Source organism: Rana temporaria, chromosome 10 (assembly GCF_905171775.1).
Source record: "Rana temporaria chromosome 10, aRanTem1.1, whole genome shotgun sequence".
Taxonomy (NCBI): Eukaryota; Metazoa; Chordata; class Amphibia; order Anura; family Ranidae; genus Rana; species Rana temporaria.
Genome location: NC_053498.1, coordinates 28,153,854 through 28,176,007, shown reverse-complemented (window position 1 = coordinate 28,176,007; position 22,154 = coordinate 28,153,854). Strand labels below are relative to the sequence as shown.

At 44.1% G+C, this 22,154-nt stretch overlaps 1 protein-coding gene across 1 annotated transcript in view; it reads left to right on the top strand.

Annotated features, from left to right (window-relative positions):
- BCAM (basal cell adhesion molecule (Lutheran blood group)) overlaps nt 1–22,154 on the top strand; it is a 148,054-nt gene that overhangs the window by 90,450 nt on the left and 35,450 nt on the right. The window contains exons 3-11 of the mRNA XM_040327453.1: nt 2,313–2,529; nt 4,653–4,723; nt 5,694–5,790; nt 8,080–8,262; nt 11,767–11,891; nt 13,938–14,094; nt 16,138–16,256; nt 19,498–19,639; nt 21,996–22,123. Coding sequence (XP_040183387.1) covers nt 2,313–2,529; nt 4,653–4,723; nt 5,694–5,790; nt 8,080–8,262; nt 11,767–11,891; nt 13,938–14,094; nt 16,138–16,256; nt 19,498–19,639; nt 21,996–22,123 — 1,239 coding nt within the window. The remainder of the gene's footprint in view (nt 1–2,312; nt 2,530–4,652; nt 4,724–5,693; nt 5,791–8,079; nt 8,263–11,766; nt 11,892–13,937; nt 14,095–16,137; nt 16,257–19,497; nt 19,640–21,995; nt 22,124–22,154) is intronic.

Below are 22,154 nucleotides of genomic sequence, written 5' to 3'. Positions count from 1 at the left end.
CACAAAGAGGCAGGATGCTGGTGAGTGGCATCATTGACCTGATATGGCCATATGGCTGTGGGATCAGGAATACCCCGGTCACAGCTGATTGGATAAGCAAGGCCAACTTCCTTTCAGGTTCAGCTGAACATGGGCTTTCATCGACTCATCCTGAGTCTGCAGACCAGTTGTGATCATTATTATCCCATGCTCCCTGTTAGAGTTTTTTGGTTTATTTTACATTATGAAAAAAGCAATAGTAGTAGATGAAATCTGCAAAGCTGGGCAGGGATACTTCAAACTGCAAGGTGGGCAGGAACAGAATCAGAAGTTGACAGAACATTGGCTCAGACTTGTCGCAGTCAGGGGTCAGGCCCGTAGGCCAGTAACTATAGCAGTAAAGAGGCTCCCTCCAGCCAACTTGATAAGTGCAGAAGCAGGTCACCCTGACGGATGGCACAGGGTCACCCCAGGTGCAGAGTCTAAGCACTAACTGTTGTTCACCAGAGCTTCTAAAGGTGGTGATGTGTTTTGTTGTGTTAGTACCAGATCGTGATCCTCAGCATCGCCCCACCAGGAGGTGAGCAGGACAGGGTCCAGTAGCAGAGTTGCTTCATGGCACCCCAGTATTATCTGCGGTCTTAAGTCAACAAATTTTTGAGAGCCTGCATAGTAGAAGCAATTTAATAATAATGTATAGATAGAGGGCAGTTAAACCTGGAGGGAGCCCACTCCTCAAAGGCACAGGGGTGCACTGGACACACCAGCATTTAGCACAGTGGCAGCAAAGGTGTCCAGTGCGTCCCCCTTACCAGTATTCCAACAGTACGAGCAAAACAAAACCAAAGAAAGTTCCCAGGTCAACTTACCAACCAACCAGTAGCAGATATAGCAGGTCAAGCAGAAGCGTAGTCAGAAAACAAGCTAAAGAATGGTAACAAGCAGTTGCAGGTTGGAATTAGGCAGAAGTATAATCGAGGTACAAGCCAAAGGTCCGTAACAAGTGGTAGCGGAAATACGGATGGTAGCATGAGTGACAAGAGTGAGATATTCGCTGGAGAGAGCGTAAAGTAGCGTTCCACCCAAAAGTTTTGCTTTAAGCACTCCTCGCCCCCTACATCCCACATTTGGCATGTCATTTTTTGGGGGGGGGGTGCCTAGTTTTGAGTGAGACTTACTGTCCCACTTCCTTCTCCTGACTTCTAGCCACCTAGATGACTCCTCCTCTCCGCCTAGGCGGCCCCTCCCTCTCTGCAATCTTCTGTTACACGTCACAGAAGATTGCCTGACCACGCAAAGAGCACAGCGCAACGCTCGCCGCAAGCTGTTATTGCCGAGTGCACACAGTTGCAATGGAGGTGCTGCAGAGACGAGGGGGAGAGGAGAAAGGCTCCGTGTGGCCGCATCGCTGGACCATGGGACAGGTGAGTGTCTGTTTTAGAAAAGTGAGTAGCTACACTTTTTGTAGCTGCTGAAAAGTGAGTAGCTACACTTTTTGTAGCTGCTGACTTTTAATAAACTATAAAATGCCTGGAACTCTGCTTTAATAATCTGGCAAACAGGAAGTGCAAAGGCATGCCTAAAAGGTGTTGTAAAGCTACAATTTTTTTTTTTCCTAAATAGCTTCCTTTCCCTTAGTGCAGTCCACCTTCACTTACCTCATCCTTCCATTTTGCTTTTAAATGTCCTTATTTCTTCTGAGAAATCCTTACTTCCTGTTCTTCTGTCTGTAACGCCACACAATAATGCAAGGCTTTCTCCCTGGTGTGGAGTATCGTGCTCGTATGTGCCGTGACTGACAGCTCCCACGAGCATGCACGGGAGTGACGTCACGCGGCCCCAGCCAGTCAGAGTCCGCAGCCCCGGAAGGAAGAGGTCAAAACCCATCAGGGTTTATTTTCTCTTTAAGGGTGCCCCTGCACGTTGTTACAACCTTATTATTGGTGCCATGCTCTGTAAATTTTCACACCCACAAATTTGTATATGAAACAGTATGTGTTAGGAAGAAACCGTCCCCACTGGGAGAAGACAGTAATTATCGCTAGTGGCTATAGCAGCTGCCACCAAAAATCGTAAGAGCATCCGGAAGGCTGGTTTTGCCAAAGTTGATCGATCAACTTGGTACATTTAGCCTGCCTATTCACGGTTCAAATTCAGGTGAACTGGCCAACATTTGAACCGTGTACGGTCAGCCTAAGCCCAACAAAATATAACTGTAAGGAACTGTAAATGCTACAAATACCCCCCAAGTGTGGATCCCTGATAAATGAATTTCATGTTTCTGTGTTAGACTATCTCCTATATTGTTTTTTTTTTCTTCTGGTCATACACAGATAAATCAGGAAGGGACTCGAGTCCGTATCGCTACCTATAATGATGGACGCACATCGGTGGAACTGGGAACAGACTTTACTGACAGAGTCGCAGTTAAAAGTGACAACAGCCTGGTGATCAAAGATAGCCGTGTCAAAGATGAGAGCACATTCTTCTGCAAGGTGACTTCTGTCGGTGAGGGGAATGGTGAGGGCAGCACTGAGCTGAAAGTCTATGGTGAGTATGGACATATGTTACTGCCTGTTAATTTTTTGGATTTTTTTTTTTTTACTCCTGCTATCTAGCGTGGTTGTCTGTTAAGAGCCACTTGCTACCCAGGTGGTTGCCTGTTTCTGTTTAAGTACTTTGAATAATCAGGATAAAAGCTTTGAAAAATAAGGGCTGTATGAGTACCGTATTTTCCGGCGTATAAGACAACCTTTTACACCGGAATTACACAGCCAAAAACCGGGGGTCGTCTTATACGCCGGATGAAGCAGCTGCTCAATCGATATCAGCCCGTCGGGTGCTCTGTAAGGCTGTATGTGATCTGCATTATGTATTCTGCGCCGCTTAGCCAATCCCGAAGCACTCTGTTGATGACAGAGCATGCTAAGCCTGCTCGGATTGGAGTAAAAACCTCTGCCAATCCGAGCAGGCTTAGCATGCTCTGTCATCAACACAGTGCATCGGGATTGGCTGAGCGGTGCATATACAGACTACATACAGCCTTACAAAGCACCCGGTGGCGGCGGCCTCTTCATTTTAAAAGGCATTAGTACCGCACAAGGGGGTCGTCTAATACCGTGAGTAGACCACAAAACCACAGTTTTCAGCAGAATATTAGGGGGTTGTCTTATATGCCGAGTCGTCTTATACGCCGGCAAATACGGTATCAATCTTAAATGTATCTATAATCCCCACAAAATTCCATTACAATAAAAAAAAAAGGGACCTAAAGCGTATGCCCAGGCAATACCCAAATTCACCCCCTTAAAAAAATCGGTGGGGGGGGTAGGCATATTTTTGTAGTCCAGCAGGCAGGGCTGACAGCGCTGCTTGGGATTCCAGTGCAGCAGAGCCGTTGTGTTGTCAGTCCAAACAGGAAGTAAGGAGCATCCTGGATTTCAGCTATTTTGTTGTGAATGCAATGTTTTTACAGCTATAAACCTTTCAAAAATGTTATCCATGATAAATGCTTGGGGGGGCCCCCGCTCAAGCTGATAAGGTCCGATGACTAGTGATTGTGTAGGCTGGGGAAAGGTTCGTCCAGACCCAAAGCACACTGTAGAAATTGGAAGAGATTGTCTGGCCTCTTAATCGTGGAAGTTCCCTCATAATGAAGCCCAGGGGCAAAACATGTTGGAGGCGTGGCCTGGATGAATCGAGTTGAGGGTGCTTTGATAAATGCTTGGTGGCCCCCACTCAGGCTGATACGGTTCAATTGCTAGTGAGGGTGCAGGCTGGGGAAAGGTTCATCCAGACCCAATGCACACTGTAGAAATAGGAAGAGATAGTCTGGTTGCCTAATCATGGAGGTTCTTCCATAATGAAGCCCCAGTGCAAAACATGTTGGAGGTGTGGCCTGGATGAATCAAGCGGAGGATGCATTTACCTGCTAACCATTCTGGCTGGACTATCTCTTTTTTCTAGAAATGTTCATGTATTGGAGGGAATGTATATTTTTTCAGCCCATGCATACACTTTAAGGTTTACCTCCAAACACAAAATTGAAAAACATATATGGAATCTGTTTTACCTTCCAAAGGGTTTGTAATTCTAGTACTAGTTTTCAACCAGTTTTTTCAAATGGAGAATTTAAAAATAGCAGCCTTTCTTCGTTACCGTTATACCTCCAGATGCAGAGAGTACCATTTTTTTTTTTTTGGAAGTTTGCAGGCTTTTCCTCCTTGATCTCATGCTTAAGTTTCCTATTTGGCTTTTTGCACATGGGTGCATGAGGCCATATGGCGTAACTTGTGGGCATAGATTCACATTTGGGATACACAGCGGCCGTGTACAGCCAATTATACTAATGAATGGCCATATGTGGCCTTGTGCCGCTACTTGTGTAAACCTGTGCAAGCATATGGGAGTATGCAGATAGTTCGCTTTCAGGGATGTGTAGCTTTATGCATGCATGGGTGTATTCCAGTACTGTTGTGGCAAAAACCTGCATACAGCCACATGTACAGTAGCCTTCATTATTATTTTTGGCTTTGTGCAGCAGCTATGTAGCACAGAAGCAGAAAGATCCCTACAATTTACATTGTATGCCAAAAAACAATACTGTGCAATAACCCCTTTGTGATATAAGCCATTTTTACTAATATAATTAATTATTTATTTTCTCTTCCCAGTGTCCCCGGCATCACCAGAGCTTATAGTAAATTTACAAGTATTATCAATCACAGAGGTTGAGGAGTCAGAGGTATTTGTTAAAATTTCAATTATCTATTGTTCTTTCTACTCAGTTTTAAACTTTTTTCTGGCTTCCTAGATATCACATATTTATAGACATTATGGGGCAGATCCACAGAGATCTGCACGGGCGCAGCGTTTGGGAGATACGCTACGCCGCTGTAACTTACTTTTTAATTCTCTGAATCCACAAAGAATTTGCGCCGTAAGTTACGGCGGCGTAGTGTATCTCTCGGCGCGTAATTCAAATCGGCGGGTAGGGGGCGTGTTTCATTTAAATGAAGCGCGTCCCCACGCCGAATGAACTGCGCATGCGCCGTCCCTAAATTTCCCGCCGTGCATTGCGCTAAATGACGTCGAAACAACGTAATTTTTTGAACGTAGACGTGAGTTACGTCCATCCCTATTCACGGACGACTTACGCAAAAAAAAAATTCAAATTTCAACGCGGGAACGACAGCCATACTTAACATGGCAAGTCTAACTGTACGCCGCAAAATACCAGGTTTAACTATACGCCGAAAAAAGCCGACTAGAGACGACGTAAGAGAATGCGACGGCCGCGCGTACGTTCGTGGATCGTCGGAAATAGCTAATTTGCATACCCGACGCGGGAAAACGACGCAAACTCCACCCAGCGTAACAACATGAAATTCACCCCAAAGAGGTGAATTTGTGAAAGATGGACTGATCAGTCCATCTTTCACAAATTCACCTCTTTGGGGTGAATTTCATGTTGTACCATGGTATAGTGTCAATCTGTCTATTTATATATTTTCAATGTAAATGTTTTTTTTTTTTTTCACCAATTTTGTATTTCATGTAATTTTTGTAATTTTTCTACGCATATGTATTGAAATATATTTTTATAATTTTTTAAAATATATATTCTTTTCGTTGCCCACATAATCCCAACCCTAGAGGTTTCCACATTACAAAGCTTAGTATAACTTGCCCGTCTGCACTTATTTTTTTTTAAGGTTGCAACCTGCATCAGCCGGAACTCCTATCCAGCTCCAACCATTGAGTGGTACAGAAAACAGGTTCCTTTGAATCTAGGAACTGAAAAGGGATCAGGTATGAACCCGGTGGAGATCTATATTTGGGGAAACAAATATGATTTTATAGTATTGATATTCCATCTAGTCTGGATTCAAATGTATTTGAAGTGTCTGTGAAGGTTCTCCACATTATGGTATAACTAGTAATAGTTAGACATAGTCACATTGAACTGGGCCTGTTCTGTAATGTTAAATATGTTTCATAGATTGACCACTTCTTCAAATCCCCCATCATTTATATACAAACAGGTAGCACCAACATCTTAACTAATTACAGTGGAATGGCAAATGTTGATTGTGTAAGGACAGGATAAGATTTTCTACTTACATGATCTCATCCTTGGTGTCAAGAGGCTTCATAAATGTTAATCCTTCGATTCACATGGCTGAATATATCTCAAAAGAAAAAAATGTTCTTGCTACCCATAGCAAGCAATTTAGTTCTACTTTTCATTCTTCTATACTATGCTAGAAGACTTAAGGATCATTTACATGGGCAACAAAAACAGTGTTTTATAAAAGACCACCAGAATCACTAGTTTTAAGTACCGTGAAAGGCACTCAATGAATAGAGGAAGGGCGGATAAATGAAAGGTCTTCCGCCTCCATTCATAGAGTCCTTTTTATTGATGAAAACTATAACAGAGCTTTTATGAATTGGGGGGGGGGGAGGCATATTTGGCACTCCTGTCAAGTGTCTTTGACAGGTCCACCAGTTGAATTAACTCCCACAGCACCAAAAGATTACCACTGTTGGGTATGGGAGGGCAGAGGACTGGAGATTTCGACTAAAGGCCCGTACACACGGTCGGACTTTCGGTCAACAAACTTCAAAATCTGCAAGTTTTCAATTTTGTCCGATCGTGTGTATGCTCCATCGGACCAACTTTTTTGGGTTTCATCAGACAAAAAGTAAGGTCAGCAAATGGACAAACTTTACGACAACAAAAGTTTGATGGTGCCTAGTCCCACCATGTGTACAGCAAGCCATCAGACTTTTGGACAAAGTGCAAATACGCATGCTCAGAACCAATGTTAAAATCAACCAACAATAGCAGAAGTTAACCAAAGGGTGGCGGTAAAGAGCAGAAAAAACACGTGATGTTGGGAAAGTTTTAGAAAAGTTTGCAGAAAAGTCCGAGCGTGTGTATGCTATGGGTGTGACCGAACAACTCACTTCGGACAAAAATCCAAGGTAAAGTTTGTCGGATATTCGACCGTGTGTAAGAGGCTTTAGACAGCCGCCACCAGCACAAGAAACACTTCTCATTGAATATACGTACTGTCCCAAAAATTAACTAAACTTTGAAACTAACATGCATGTTAGGTGCATGTTTAATTTAAAGTCCCAACCTTCCTTCCAGCTTAATTGCTATACAGGGATTGAGACACTGGACCTACAAGTCCTATGCCTCATATAAAGTCCCAAATTCCTTAATTCCCCCCCCCCCCCTCCTTCATGTCTAATTGTAAGAAACAGATTTTTGTACAATTATAGTCTTTTAAAGAAAAACGAAAAACCATTAATGCAACTAAAAGATGTAATGATGGCATTCCTTATCCAAATTCCTTCTTTATATCACATGCCTGAATAATTATTTTCTCCACATTTACCTGTAGGCCAAACTATCCACACTGTAAAGTGACAATATCATGAGATAGGACAAATTATAACACACACACAAAAACATTAACCTAAATTTCGACTTTACATTTTGGAAAAACTACCGTTTTCAAATGTTTCTAAGTAGGGATGACGTTCGGGTTTGCCTCGACTATGTGTTCACTGAAAATCCTCGTGTTTATGAAGTTTGCAAATCGAGAACTTTTGGTCAAAAACTTTCCAGGTTCGCAGTCAGAATTAAGGAGCACGCATAATGTAGCCTTTTGCTTATTTTACAAAAGGGTAGGCTCACAGCAGAATCCATATTGTCCGTGTGTATTGGGAATGTTACAGAAATTTAACAGTTCTCTATAGACAGAAAACTCCCCCCCCCCCTAATTTGGGCATTGGTATATGTCTGCAACAATAGTCTTGGCCCTCCATGTCCTTTGCTTGACAGTAGCTGGCTTATTAACCTTACAAATGGTCAGAATTCAACACCAAGTCCTTCCCCCATAGACTTCAGTTGAGTTGGATCCATAGTTTGCAAATCTAAAACTATAAGCAATGTTCGTGCAACCTTTGGTGCACCAATTCCAGGCAGATCTTCTCATCCCTACTCACACCAAATTGGTAGAGTGTGCTTTATTAAAGGGCTTAGGGAATTAAAGAAATCATTAAAACATTTACTTCTACTTGCAGGTTTATATGCTACTGCCCGCACGACGACGGAGTCTTCTGGCTTGTACACCGTGTCCAGTATGCTCTTTCTGAAACCCCAAAAAGAAGACACTGATTCTATGTTCTCCTGCAAAGTGGTGTTTCCATTACCAGGTGGTGGAACCAGTCAGATGGAATCCAAAGAGTTCAAACTGAATTTACACTGTGAGTAACTGAGAACTTGATATTTCTTCTAATGTAGTCATCATGAAGTTGGTAACACACCACTCTATCTATCATTTGTATAGCCAAGGGATAATTATTTTTTTACAAAAACACCAAGGGCTAGATTCACAAAGGACTTACGCCGACGTATCTACTGATACGCCGTCGTAAGTCCGAATGTGAGCTGTCGTATGTATGCGTCTGATTCAAAGAATCAGATACGCCTGAATTTGTCCAAGATACGACCGACGTAAGTCTCTTACGCGTCGTATCTTGGGTGCATATTTACGCTGATCGCTAGGGGAGCTTCCGTAGATTTACGCTTCGAATATGCAAATGTGCTAGATACGCCGATTCATGAACGCACTTGCGCCCGATACGCTGTTTACATTAGATGTACGTCCGGCGTGAAGTTATTCCTGCTATACGAGTCGCAGCCCATGCAAAGGTATGGACGTCGGAACAGCGTCGTATTTTACGTCGTTTACGTAAGTCGTACGTGAATGGGGCTGTGCGTAGGTAACGTTCACGGCATAGGCATTGAGGCGTCGTATGTTTGGTCGATCGGCCACTCAGTTGCATGGGGTCACATTTAATTTAAATGAGGCACGCCCACTACCTGCCTACTTTGAATTAGGCGGGCTTACGCCGGCCTATTTACACTACGCCGGCGCCACATACGGCGCGACTCCTTTGAGAATACTGGGCCAAATCCACAAAAGGGATACGACGGCGTAACTGCTGTTACTCCGTCGTATCCCTGTTCCTAACTATGGAACTGATCCACAGAATCAGTTTTCCATAGTTAGGCAGAAGATCCGGCATGTGTAAGGGACTTACACTGCCGAATCTTAGGATGCAGTACCGCATCCGCCGCTGGGGGCATTTCGTGTCGAAATGCCGCCTCGGGTATGCAAATTAGCACTTACGGAGATCCAGAAAGCTTTTCAGCTTTTTTCTCCGTAAGTTTTAGTTTGCATACGCAAAATTAGGGCTGCTTTTACAAGGTGTAAAGTTAGTACACCATGTAAAAGCAGACCCTTCTGTCCAGCGACGCGATTTTTTTTTTCCGCCGTATCTTTTTTTTTTTCCCGACGCAACTTTATTGACCCGACGCGATCCACAAAGCACGGCGTAACGTAATTTTGCGCAATGCACGTCGGGAAAATGACGTCACGAGCATGCACAGTATGGCCAGCGTGGGAGCGCGCCTCATTTAAATGGGAATCGCCCCCATTTGAAGAGGAACGCCTTGCGCCGGCGGAATTTAAGTTACACAGCCCAAAATTTCTAGGTAAGTGCTTTGTGGATCGGGCACTTAGGTAGAAATTTTAAGGCAGTGTAACTTAAATGGAAAAAAATAAGTTACGCCGGATCTTTGTGGATTTGGCCCACTGTTCTGGGCTTCCTGTTTTACATTGACGTATATGAGATGCGCTACGCCGGCCAAAAGATGCGCCCAGGTACATGAATCTAGCCCCAAATCTGTAAGATCTAAAGCTGGCCGTACCTTAAACAATTTTCTTATTTGGTTTCCTTTAGATTTAACTTCAACTATGTAGTGCAAGGGCCTGCCTGATTGCATACACATTGAAAATATTTAGGTTTGAACTCCATATTGTATGGTTTTGGTAAATTTAAAGGAAAATTGTACAAGAAAAGTTTATAACGTGTAGCCAGCCCAAGTGATCTAGATCCGGGCCTCTGCTTTGCACCATGGACAATAAAACCTGATGTATGGTGCCATTGTATAGTCACATTATCCTAGCCTAGTTGGAATAGTATTGTATGTACTTATTTGCCCTCAGACTTGATATGTCTATGATGAGGGCTCTAGTTACATTGATAGTAAGGCTAGCCAACAGACAGTGGCTTAGTGCGGCAGGAAGTATAAATTTCGCCTTGGGTTCAGGCCAGGCTTTTGCCCTTCACCCCTTTTACTACCTTGAAATAAAATAACATGTTGGGTACACCAGCTGTGATGGGAGACATTCTATCTGAAGATGATCCACAGCTGTGCGGCATAGGGAAATGGAAAGGCCAGCACAAGCGTGCTTCACCATAATTCCCAAGTACACAGTAATTTCATCTGTCCTGTCTCATGCATAAGTATAAGGGCAGCCTCAGGAAAGACCCCTGCGCTTTTCTCTGATCTACAACAGGAAACCTGCAGGGTCATTTCCTTCTTTAGCTATAAAACGTATCCATAGGCAGTAATAGGTGAGAAAGCAGCATTAAAAACACGCCTAAAGCTGCGTTTTGAAAACACATTTAAGCACATCAAATGTTTGAGCGTTCATTAATTTCATTGGCCAGAATATCTTCACATGTTTACACACTTTTAGGCATGTTTGGCGTTTTTTTTCCTGCTAAAAAAAAATCCTCTCCTGAATGTGATGGGTTTCTTTTCTGCCTCTAAGTGCCTATACATGTCTTTGTGTGTAAGGACACGTATGGGTTGATTTACTAAAACTGAACAGTGCAAAATCTGGTGCAGCTCTGGAAAGGAACCAGTCAGCTTCCAGTTTTTTTTTGTCAAAGCAGAAGTGGAAGCATAGGCAATTTTTTGTTCTTCATTTTGGATAGAGTAAGGTAGAGTTATAGGGTTGTCCTGATACCAATACTAGTATCGGTATCGGGACCGATACTGAGTACTCGCGCAAATGCTCCCGATGCTTCGCCCTATACTTTTTTTTTTCAGAGAGAGGGGGCAGAGAGCGGAGCAGTGCAGTCCTCAAAGAGAAAGCCAAGAATCCCCCTCGCCGCCGTCTAGTTGATAAGCGCGTGGAACAATACAGCTTTCATTTGAATAGCTGTGTGTTCCCCAGTCGCGCCTCGTCATATATAGCCCCTCCCCCTTGCCTGGGCACTTTGATAGACAGATCACCCGTCCCAGGATTGGATGGGTGATCTGTCTATCAAAGTGCCCGGACAAGGGGAAGGGGCTATATATATGACGAGGCGTGGCGGGGAACACACAGCTATTCAAATGAAAGCTGTATTGTTCCCCGCGCTTATCAACTAGGCGGTGGGGGGGAGGGCTTGGCTTTCTCTTTGGGGACATGGCTGCATTTGTGGGGGACGTGGCTGCATTTGTGGGAACATGGCTGCATTTGTGGGGGACATGGCTGCATGTGTGGGGGACATGGCTGCGTTTGTGGGGGACATGGCTGCATGTGTGGGGGACATGGCTGCATGTGTGGGGGACATGGCTGCATTTGTGGACACGGCTGCATTTGGGGACACATTTAAAAAAAAGTATCGGTATTCGGTATCGGCGAGTACATAAAAAAAAGTATTGGTACTTGTACTCGGTCCTAAAAAAGTGGTATCAGGACAACCCTAGTTAAAACCCCTGTCACACCCTAATAGGTTTAAGAACTTTATCTTTAAACTTGAAGAAATGTCATCCTCATACCCCATTAATCTCTTTTTCTGTATTCGCTGTGGTTATGGGACAGATGCTCTCATCGGTTCTCATCGTAATGTTTATTCTTTAATCAGATTACACTGAAGATGTAACTTTTACGGTGTCACCAACGGGTCCCATTAAGGAAGGCGACACAGTAACCCTACGCTGCGAAGGTGATGGGAATCCTCCTCCTACCTACCTTATGCAGGAAGTGAAGGTATTTTGAATAATCTTGTATATGTATGTGGTGTCATAGGATTTATTAAAATAAAAAAAAAAGAACAAGCCAAGAAAAAAAGATTATATCCACAACAACCAATGCAATGATTTTTTTCCCAACATGCACTTTGAAAATCAAATGTTCGATCTGATTGTAAGTAATGTTTTCTTTGCTACGGTTTTATGAATTGACCTTAGGCCACTGTTGGGACAGAACTACAGATTCTAGCATGTTCACCACAGTGAAAGTTTTTGCTTTCTGTCCATTTAGGTATTGAACAATGTAATATGCAGATAAATACAGTAGTTCTAAAATTTGGTGACACATGAGAAAGGTTCACCTTTTAAATACGGGTGTAACATGTAACTTGTTCCTAGCGTGTAACATGAAATATCCATCACAGGAGAAGAAGTTGGCAGCTCCATATTGTCCATCACATTAGATCCTAATTGCTACATAGTAAAATCCACTAAACGCCAGGCTTGCGCATTTCGGCTATACGGCCTTTCTCATGGTGCTATGAGCTAAGCTGTATAGCTGAAATGCGTATGTTGCAGAATACCGGGTTTTACTGTGTAGCAATGAAGATTAAATGCAATAGACAATACCGAGCTGATGGCTTCTGTTCGTTGGGATGTTCCTAAAGAGTGTACAGACACTCTTGCCTGAGCATTGGTAGTTCCAGTCCCATGGGTCCGTGATGTTGAGTGCTGTTTTTTTCTGTTCACATTTTAACATGTAGCATGCTCCTATCACCTGCCTCCTACCAGGGATCTGTGAATGAATAAACGTCAAGTCCAGGGGCGTTGGGAGGGGGTGGCTATCTGTGGTTGAAGCCCCGAATGTCACCCCATAAAGCCCAGAGTCTCACAGTGGCAGGACTGCATTATTAGCCCCGAGGCGCCGAGCACCAAGATCGACCTGATCTCGAGCACCGCCAAATGTGGCCGAGTCCCATAGCAGGTCTCGCCTTCTGGAGCCTGCGCAACGCCTATGATGTACGTCCATCTGTACAGCAAAATGAGCTTCAGCTTTACTTCTCCTTTAACCCAATATAGCCAGATTAGGTCAATGTAATTGACCTAATATGGCTTTGTGGCCATATTAGGTTAATGATGCCACGGGCATCCTTGCTCTTTTGTGTGCTTACAGCTGTAAGGGGAGGAATGCCCAGGTCACAGTTGATTGGGTGGGAGTGACAGATTTCTTCCGGGTTCAGACTGAATCCAAGTTTGGGCCAAAACTGGGATCATCCTTAGTTATAAATTGAGATGGTTGCCATATTTGTTTACTTGTGTACTTACTCCACAAGGAGCCATGTTTTCTATGCTTAGCAATCAGTTTCTAGCATGTAGTAGTGATCAATCTTGTATTAATGCCCAATTTTTGAACCACCGATCACGACAAGATACTACTTGTGTAACATACTCCATTAGGAACCATGTGTTCCGTCTGCTTTGTGATCAATTTCTATGCCTAGCAAGTAATCTCTAGGGATTTTCGTAGGATGTTTGAGGCCCCGTACACACAGCCGAGAAACTCGACGAGCAAAACACATCGTTTTGCTCGTCAAGTTTCTTGTGAAGCCGCCGAGGATCTCGGCGGGCCAACTTTTCCCATTGAGGAACGAGGAAATAGAGAACATGTTCTCTATTTGGCCCGACGAGATTCTCGTCGGTTTCCTCGGCCAAAAGTGTACACACGGCCGGGTTTCTCGGCAGAATCCAGCTCCGATTGAGTTTCTGGCTGAATCCTGCCGAGAAACTCGGTCGTGTGTACGGGGCCTGAGAAAGTCAAAATCAACAGCTTTTCAATGCATGCTGGGTCTTCTGTGTGGCTCTACTTTATTGAGGTTCAAGTGGCACATAGTCTCTGGGCAGCAAAAGTTTATAATTGCCTGTACAGCATAGCCCTCAACTCTTCTAATCTTCATGTTTATTTAGTCAGCGACTATAAAAAAAACTGAACTCAAAAAGTAGGCATAGGACCCATACAACATTTTAAGACACTTCTGCGTTTAATGCACCATTGTCTCTCTTTTAGGATAACGTAGAAGAGGAATTACAGTCTAGTTCCGATGGAGTTTACGTGATTCAGAATGTATCTCGGAGTGACTCTGGGACTTATCGCTGCGAAGCTCTGGATTTTGATAGCCCGTCTGATGTTGAGCTGTTCAGAAACTTAGAACTGTTTGTGCACTGTAAGTAGACACCCTAAGGGTCCTTTCACACGGCTCCAAAAAAAATAAAAACGCTTATGATTTTTTGGTGCCTTTTGTGGTCCATTTTCTGGTTGCCTCACTCGAGTCATGCATCTGTGATACATGGACATGTGACTTAAGAAGTGCACTTAAAAAATGCAACCATGGTGCATTTTTTATGCGTATTTGGTGCGTTTTCTGTTAATTTCATTGGGGAGGTGGACTTTTTGAACATGTGCCAAAAATGCAGCACGCAGTACTTTTGAAAACGCACCACATCCCAGTGCATTGGTGTGATAAGTTCTGTAGAATTTTTAAAGGAATACATTTTTCATGTATTTTGGTTCTGTTTTTTGAACACCAAAACTGCATCAAAAACTCATCAGTGTGACGGGACCCTAATGCTTTATTATCTGCTTCCATTTTCTAATTTGTTTCTGGGTTTAGAAAGTTTGCACTTTAAAGGAGTTATAAAGCTTCATGTTTTTTCACCTTAAAGTGGAGGTTCACCCAAAAACTCAATTTTTAACATTAGATTGAGGCTCATTTTGTCTAGGGAAATCGTTTTATTTTTTTACAATCGAAGCAGTAATTACCGTTTTAGAGATAGATCTTCTCCGCCGCTTCCGGGTATGGGCTGCGGGACTGGGCGTGCCTATTTGATTGACAGGCTTCAGACGGTCGCATACATCGCTACACGATTTTCCAAAAGTAGCCGAACGTCGGTGCGCAGGCGCCGTATAGAGCCGCACCGACGTTCGGCTTCTTTCGGCTACTCGTGACGCGATGTATGCGACCGTCGGAAGCCTGTCGGAAGCCTGTCAATCAAATAGGAACGCCCAGTCCCGCAGCCCATACCCGGAAGCGGCGGAGAAGATCTATCTCTAAAACAGTAAGTACTGCTTCGATTGTAAAAAAAAACACCTGATTCCCCTTGACAAAATGAGCCTCAATCTAATGTTAAAAATAGTTTTTCGGGTGAACTCCCGCTTTAATGCATCCTATGCATTAAGGTGAAAAAACATCCGAGGCTTACAAGCCCCCCGGTTTACTTACCTGAGCCCTCGAAAGTCCAGTGTCGTAACTGTTCTGGCTACTCGCCCCTGTCTTCTCGGCTGTTCTGAGCTCTTCTTTGGAGATTGATAGCCGCTAAGCCGCGCAGCCATTGGCTCCCGCTGCTGTCAATCTAATCAATGACGTGGCGCGCCAGGGGGCGGGGCCGAGTGATACACTTTTTGGAAGTGTCCTGTTTAAGGCCTACTTGTTTTGTGTCCGTCTGCTCTTGTTGCCTTTTTCTGTGATCCCAAGAGGTTAGGTTGTTGGATATTTATGTGCGTAGGGTTTGAACTTTATTTAGTATCGTATATACTCGAGTATAAGCCAAGTCTTTCAGCACATTTTTTTTGTGCTGAAAATGCCCCCCTCGGCTTATACTCGAGTCACCTTTTTGCGGCTGATCTCCCAGATTTTGGGGACCCGGTACCGCCCGGGTAATCTTGGCACACATGTAGCCCCACTATTCCTCTACAAGTGTGCAAAGTTTGTTGTCTGGGGGACCTACGGCCGGGGAGCACCGATTTTTCAAAGTCGACCACCCCTTCCATAGACTCCCATGTTAAACAGTAATTTCTCCGGTAACTTTGGGGACCCGGTACCGGCCAGCCCTAGGTCCTATATACTCCCATGTTAAATGTAAGTCTAGTCATGGACACAGTGAGGCATGGGCACAGTGAGGCATGCAGATGGACACCCTAGGCTTATACTTGAGTCAATATGTTTTCCCATTTTTTTGTGGTAAAATTAGGTGCCTTGGCTTATATTTGGGTTGGCTTATACTCAAGTATATACGGTATTTTAGTATCCGTAACACCAGGCTGCTTTACAACTTCACCTTTTCCACCCGCATAGAAGTCTCTGAACTAGTGGAAAACCACTGCTTTATAAGCGCAAAGAGTCATCAGCCTTTGTAAAAGTTGCCATTGCTGCCAGATTGCCAATCTACGCCTGCCATTCATTCTATTTTATTTAATCTCTTCTTCACAGATCTAAATCCTGTCACTGTCATCCCATCAGAAAATGAAGTTAAACGTTTAATTACGCAAGATGTCCAATTGTTCTGCTCTTGTGATGGTTCAGAAACTCCTGATCTCCTTTGGAAAAAGGTGACGTCAATAGATAAGCATTGTCTCTGGGGCAGCATCTAGACACAGGATCTGTATGAGGCCTCGTACACACGACCGAGAATCTCGTCGTAAAAGAAACGTTGTTTTCCTCGACGAGGTTCTTGTCAGGCTTGACGAGAATCTTGTCAAGCTTTCCTTGCATACACACTGTCAAGACAAAATCTCGTCGTTCTCAAACGCGGTGACGTACAACACATACGATGCCACTATAAAGGGGAATTTCAATTCCACTGGCGCCACCCTTGGGGCTGCTTTTGCTAATCTCGTATTACCGCGTGTTATTAAAAGTTTGGTGAGAGACGATTCGCGCTTTTCAGTCTGGTACAGCATGACGAATGTGCTATCTCCATTACGAAGGCTACTTTTACCGAAGGTGTGCTCCCGTCTCATACTTTATTCTGAGCATGCGCGGGTTTCTAAGCATACACACAAATGTTTTCCTCGTTGTAAACCAGCCGACGAGAAACACAACGAGGAAATTGAGACTCCAGACGAGAAAAAAAAGAGCATGTTCTCTTTTTTTCTCGTCGAGATCCACAACAGTGTTCTCGACGAAAAACATACACACAACCGTTTTTCTCGGCAAAAGTGCTCTGCCAGCATTTTTCTTGATGGATTTTGCAGAGGAAAACGGTTGTGTGTACGAGACCTGACTGCAGCATTTACAAGAACATTTGCCACATTTGTACTGGAAGTGTGACTAGGTGACAGTAGTCTGACTTAGCCCTCTTCCACACAGGCGGAATCCGTCGCTACAGAGTCCGCCAGCTCAGCGGGAGATCTCTCCGCTGATCTCCACTGAGCCGGCGGATGACAAGTCCCTCTCTGCTTACTGAGCGGGAGGGGCTTGTGCAGCGCCGCTGTCTCCTATGGGGGACAGGATGTCCGTTTTCATCAGATCTCACTCGACCTAATTCGCCATGGACGGATGGGGACCCTTTTCACCGATCGTGTGTAGGCCCCATCGGTTCGTTATCCTTCAGTCAAAAAATTTAGAACTTGCTTTAAAATTCAACCGATGGACGCCTAACCGATAGGTCAAAACCGATCGTTAGTATGCAAAAGCATCGGTCAAAAGGCCGCACATGCTCAGAATCAAGTCGACGCATGCTTGGAAGCATTGAACTTAATTTTTTTCAGCACGTCGTGTGTTTTACGTCACCGCGTTCTGACACGATCGTTTTTTTAACCGATGGTGTGTAGGCACATCAGACCATCAGTCAGCTTCATCAGTGAACCGATGAAGCGGTCCTTCAGTCCGTTCTCATCGGATGGACTGATCATATGTACAGGGCTTTAATCTACGTTAAAGCCATTTTCTCCAACCCTCCCAGTGCCTAAATTACTAACCTTTAAACCACTAAAATAAGTACTTAACCTGAATCTCCACCCATAACATGTAAGCCCTAAGCTTAATCGAACCTTTAGTGGCTTTTTTTATAACCCTCTCATTTGCTTACATTCTAAGCTTTAGGCGTTTAGGTTCAACTTAAAGTAAATCTTGACCAAGGTGCAGGGACCTCGCGGTGTGTCTGCAGCTACCTGTATTCATTTTTAGCAACTGTGGCCCTCAAAAGTTCCTTTGGATGTTAGACCTAAGCCTCATATACACGATTGGACTTCCATCATACTGTTCCGTGGATTTTGGTTCGAATGGGCGTTGGCCATGAACTTGTTCTGCATATATACGGCAGGACTTTTTCAGCCAACTTTCACCAAATCACATGGGTTTTCAGCTCTTTGGACGTGTGTACACACAATTGAATTATCCTCCATCGAAATTTGTTGCCGGAAAGTTTGAGAGCATTCATATCGAACATTTGTCTTTTGAAAAAACTAAAACATTTGTCCGATGGAGCATACACACGGTCAGATTGTCTGTCTGATAAAACCTGTCCGTCGGATATTTTTTGTCAAAAAGTCCTATTGTGTGTATGGGCCTTAAGTCCTAATGGGCTAAATCCTACCTCTTCTCAGCACCAAGTCCAACCACTTTCACTAATTTCTGTAATTGCTGATGTTCAATGGACAACAGAGGCTTTGTTATTTCAATCACAAAAAGTAGGTTTGAGTCAGAAGTGGGACTTAATCTTGACACAGGCAAAACTTTAGGCACCGTATACTACCCACCGCTGTCCTTTAGGCTAGATCAGATTCACTTTAACACCTTAACCTCCCTCACGATGTTTAACCCCTAAAATAACCCCACAGCCACCCTGCCCTTGACCTTTAACCAACCTAACCTACCTTCTATCCCTTGCTGAATGTAATAATCTGCTCTGAAGGAAAAGAGCCCCCATGTGCCACCCCAATCAATCCATTTTTGGGTGCAATTTGACCAACAAACCATTAGTGATGTTTGAAATACACATTCTGAAATATACACATTTCGAAGTTGCACCCCTCAAAGTATTTGATCTTTAAATATGAGTTGGGCGCTTGAAGTGATTGCAAGGGATATGCTATGCCAGAAGCAACAAAGTCACCAATGCTTCGAGTAACGCAGCGTACACACGAGCGGACATTCCAACAGCAAAACCGTGGATTTTTTTCCGACGAAATGTTGGCTCAAACTTGTCTTGCATACACACGGTCACACTAATGTTGTCGGAAATTCCTAACGTCAAGAATGCCGTGACGTACAACGAGCCGAGAAAAATTAAGTTCAAGGATTTCGAGCATGCGTCAAATTGATTCTGAGCATGCGTAGGATTTTTGTGCGTTGAATTGTGTACACACGGTTGGAAATTTCCGACAAGAACTTTTGTTGTAGGAAAAATTGAGAACCAGCTCTCAAATTTTTGTTGTCGGAAATTCCGACAGCAAATGTCCTATGGAGCATACACACGGTCTGATTTTCCAAAACCAAGCTCACATCGAACATTTGTTGTCGGAAATTCTGACCGTGTGTACATCATGTATAGTATGGCAAAGAATAATCATTTTTTGGGCCACGCATGGTCCCTTTTCCAAGGCAGCATAGTGACCCTAGACCTAAACATCACTATGTTGCCTTGAGGGAGACACCCTGTGTAGCCCCAAAACGTTGGCAGTATACAGTATGACACTGTCTTCAGAATAAACGTGTGAAACACATTTACTTGGGGTCCTGCTGACTTTGTGTTGGAAATTGAAATGCTTCCATCAGCGCTCATATATGCCTTGTTTGATGTCTCGCTTTTCATGTCCTGAATTTTACTTGTTGTCTCTTGTACTGCAGGGTGATGCTGTTCTCTCTAAAGCTAGCAGATATAGATTGAAAGAATTGTCGTATTCTGACTCTGGGGTTTATACGTGTGAAGCTAATGTTCCCTCAGTGCCGGGACTACGCAAAGAGCAGAGTATCACTATCGTAGTGGAAGGTGAGACTCCATGGGGTTGTATGCATATAAACAATAAGTGATACCATTAAATGGTTTCTCCACCACACACAGAACTCTATTGCTTCCAGGTAAAGCGACTTTGTACTGGCCTTGAAGTCCATAAACTAGAGGCAAAGTTATATGTTAGGTACCATAAGGTTACTTCTAAATCCATCTATTATTCCCCACTTCTTAAAGCGAAGCTCTAGCCCCCCACAATTATTATTTTTTTATGTCAGCAGCTACACTTACCTGTCCAGTGTTTTTTCTGCAAAGGTCCAACATACCCCCTGATGAGTCAGAGATGAAGCTATTTAATCAGCAGGGAGCATAAGCTTTGCTGATTGCAGAGCTACTGTATAGGTCTGGCTCACAAGGGGTGTGTTGGATCTCTTCAGAGAGACCAGTGTTTCATACACAGAGCAAGGGCCCTTTCACACAGATGTGTCCGTCTGCGGGCTCCACTTTGCTCAGCAGGGATCGCTCCGTCCATACCCGCTGAGCAGGCAGATGACAGGTCTGTCTCTGCACACTGTGCAGGGACCGGCCTGTCAGAGCGCCTCTCTCCTCTATGGGAGATCGGAAGAAGACGGACCGTAGAGTCAGTTTTTCATCCGATCCAATCTGCCGGACGGATGGAAAATAGGGTTTCCATCCATCACACTTTAGCGGATCGGAGCAGGTTGGATGTCAGTGGGCATGTCACTGCTGACATCCGTGGCTCCATAGACCTACACGGAGCGCCCGTTCAGGTCCCCCTAAAAAACTGACAGGCTCCTTCTCTACCCTTCTCCTTAGGACAGGGGTGCCCAACCTTTTGAAAAGCGAGGGCCACTTAACTAACTTGGCAACCAGTCAAGGGCCACAATGAGCGGAGCGGGCGGATGACAGGTCACGGCTACGCTATGGCCCTCCGATCTGCCCAGACAAAAGGGTACGAACTCCCTTCTGTTTTCGGATTGGAGGTAGGTGGGCGAAAAACAGACATCTGTCGCTCTATACAGGTGAATTGAGGGTCCCATTTGGTCAGGCTGATCTTGTGAAAAGGGCCTAAGACTGCTTTCACACTGATGTTCTGTGGTTTGCTCACACCGCGGGTGCAGCGTAGTGCACCTGTATCTATCCTGCGGGTTAGCTGAACTTTGCCATAGACTCTGCCTGTGGCAAAAGCCGGCGCTGTAGAGGAAGCATCGGCTTATGGGGCTCTGCTACGCAGCCACTTTATTCCTCTACCACCATCTTCCTCTACCACCAGCTTCAATTACAACACGGATGCTGTGGTATGGCGGGTCGGCAACCTGTGATCTGGGCTTTCCAACCCACCATTTCAGAGCAGGAGGTCGAGGGCCACATCAGAGGGCTCCGCGGGCCACATGTGGCCCCCGGGCCACTGGTTGGCCATCCCTGACTTAGGATGTGAAAAGAAAATTAACTTTAAGACATTGCAAACCATTTGTGTTGATGTATTTTAAATGTAATTAAACTTACACATGACTCACAGGAGACTTAAAGCACAACCTCACTCTCTCAATCAACATTGACTATTTGTATTCCTTATGCTGCTAGAATTAATAAGTAGATGGGAAAGTACATCATATTTGCTTTTTTTTTGCTTTTACATTACTTCAGTTACTTCCTGGTTTCCATGTCTATGCCATACATCCCAGGAGTCTTCAGGAAGGGAGGAGGGGTTTTCATAGCTCCCAACTGTCCCTGATTTTGAGGGACTGTCCCTGATTTGGAGAAATGTCCCTCTGTCCCTCATTCTCCTCATTTGTCCCTCATTTTGGTCTGATCTCTATAGATGTATATAAAATGCACTTTTTTATCTATCAAAAAGTGTTTCCCAGCGCTAAACCTTTCATCTGATTTCTAAATTGCTGCATCCAAAAGCCAATATAAAGAAATAGTAGTGGTAAGAAAAGCACTTGTGGGTTTAGCCAATCTTATTTTTTGGTACAATTCTCCTTTAAGGGGGCGTGGCAAGGGGTGTGTTCTATGCCTGCATACTTTTGCTGATAGGTGTCCCTCATTCACATCTCAGAAAGTTGGGAGGTATGGGTTTTCTCAGCTATGCACACCCTACTGCCTGTATGCCTGAGCTAAGGGCAGATGGATTCCAGGAAGTAAATGATGCATGAAACATCTGCCCTTATTTAAGATGGCCACAGACAGAAACGCTAGGGGGGTGTTTTTTCTCAGTCAAATACAACATAGAGACATGGATGGGGGCGTTTGCTTTGATTATTAAATATAAATGAAATGGCGTTTTTTTGTGTGTTTGTGGTTCTCAGATGCACTGTAGTGTCACTTTAAAGATATAACTTAAAAATGTTGTTTATTTGGTTTATATTAGGCCCACCAGAACTAGACATGGAAAACCATCATGTTGAAGTAGAATCAGAAGGACACCCTGTGATGTTATCCTGCAAGGCAAAAGGAAACCCAGCACCTACAATAACCTGGAACCAACCGGATCTGAAGGTAATCTGATGGCTGAACATTGCCCGCACTG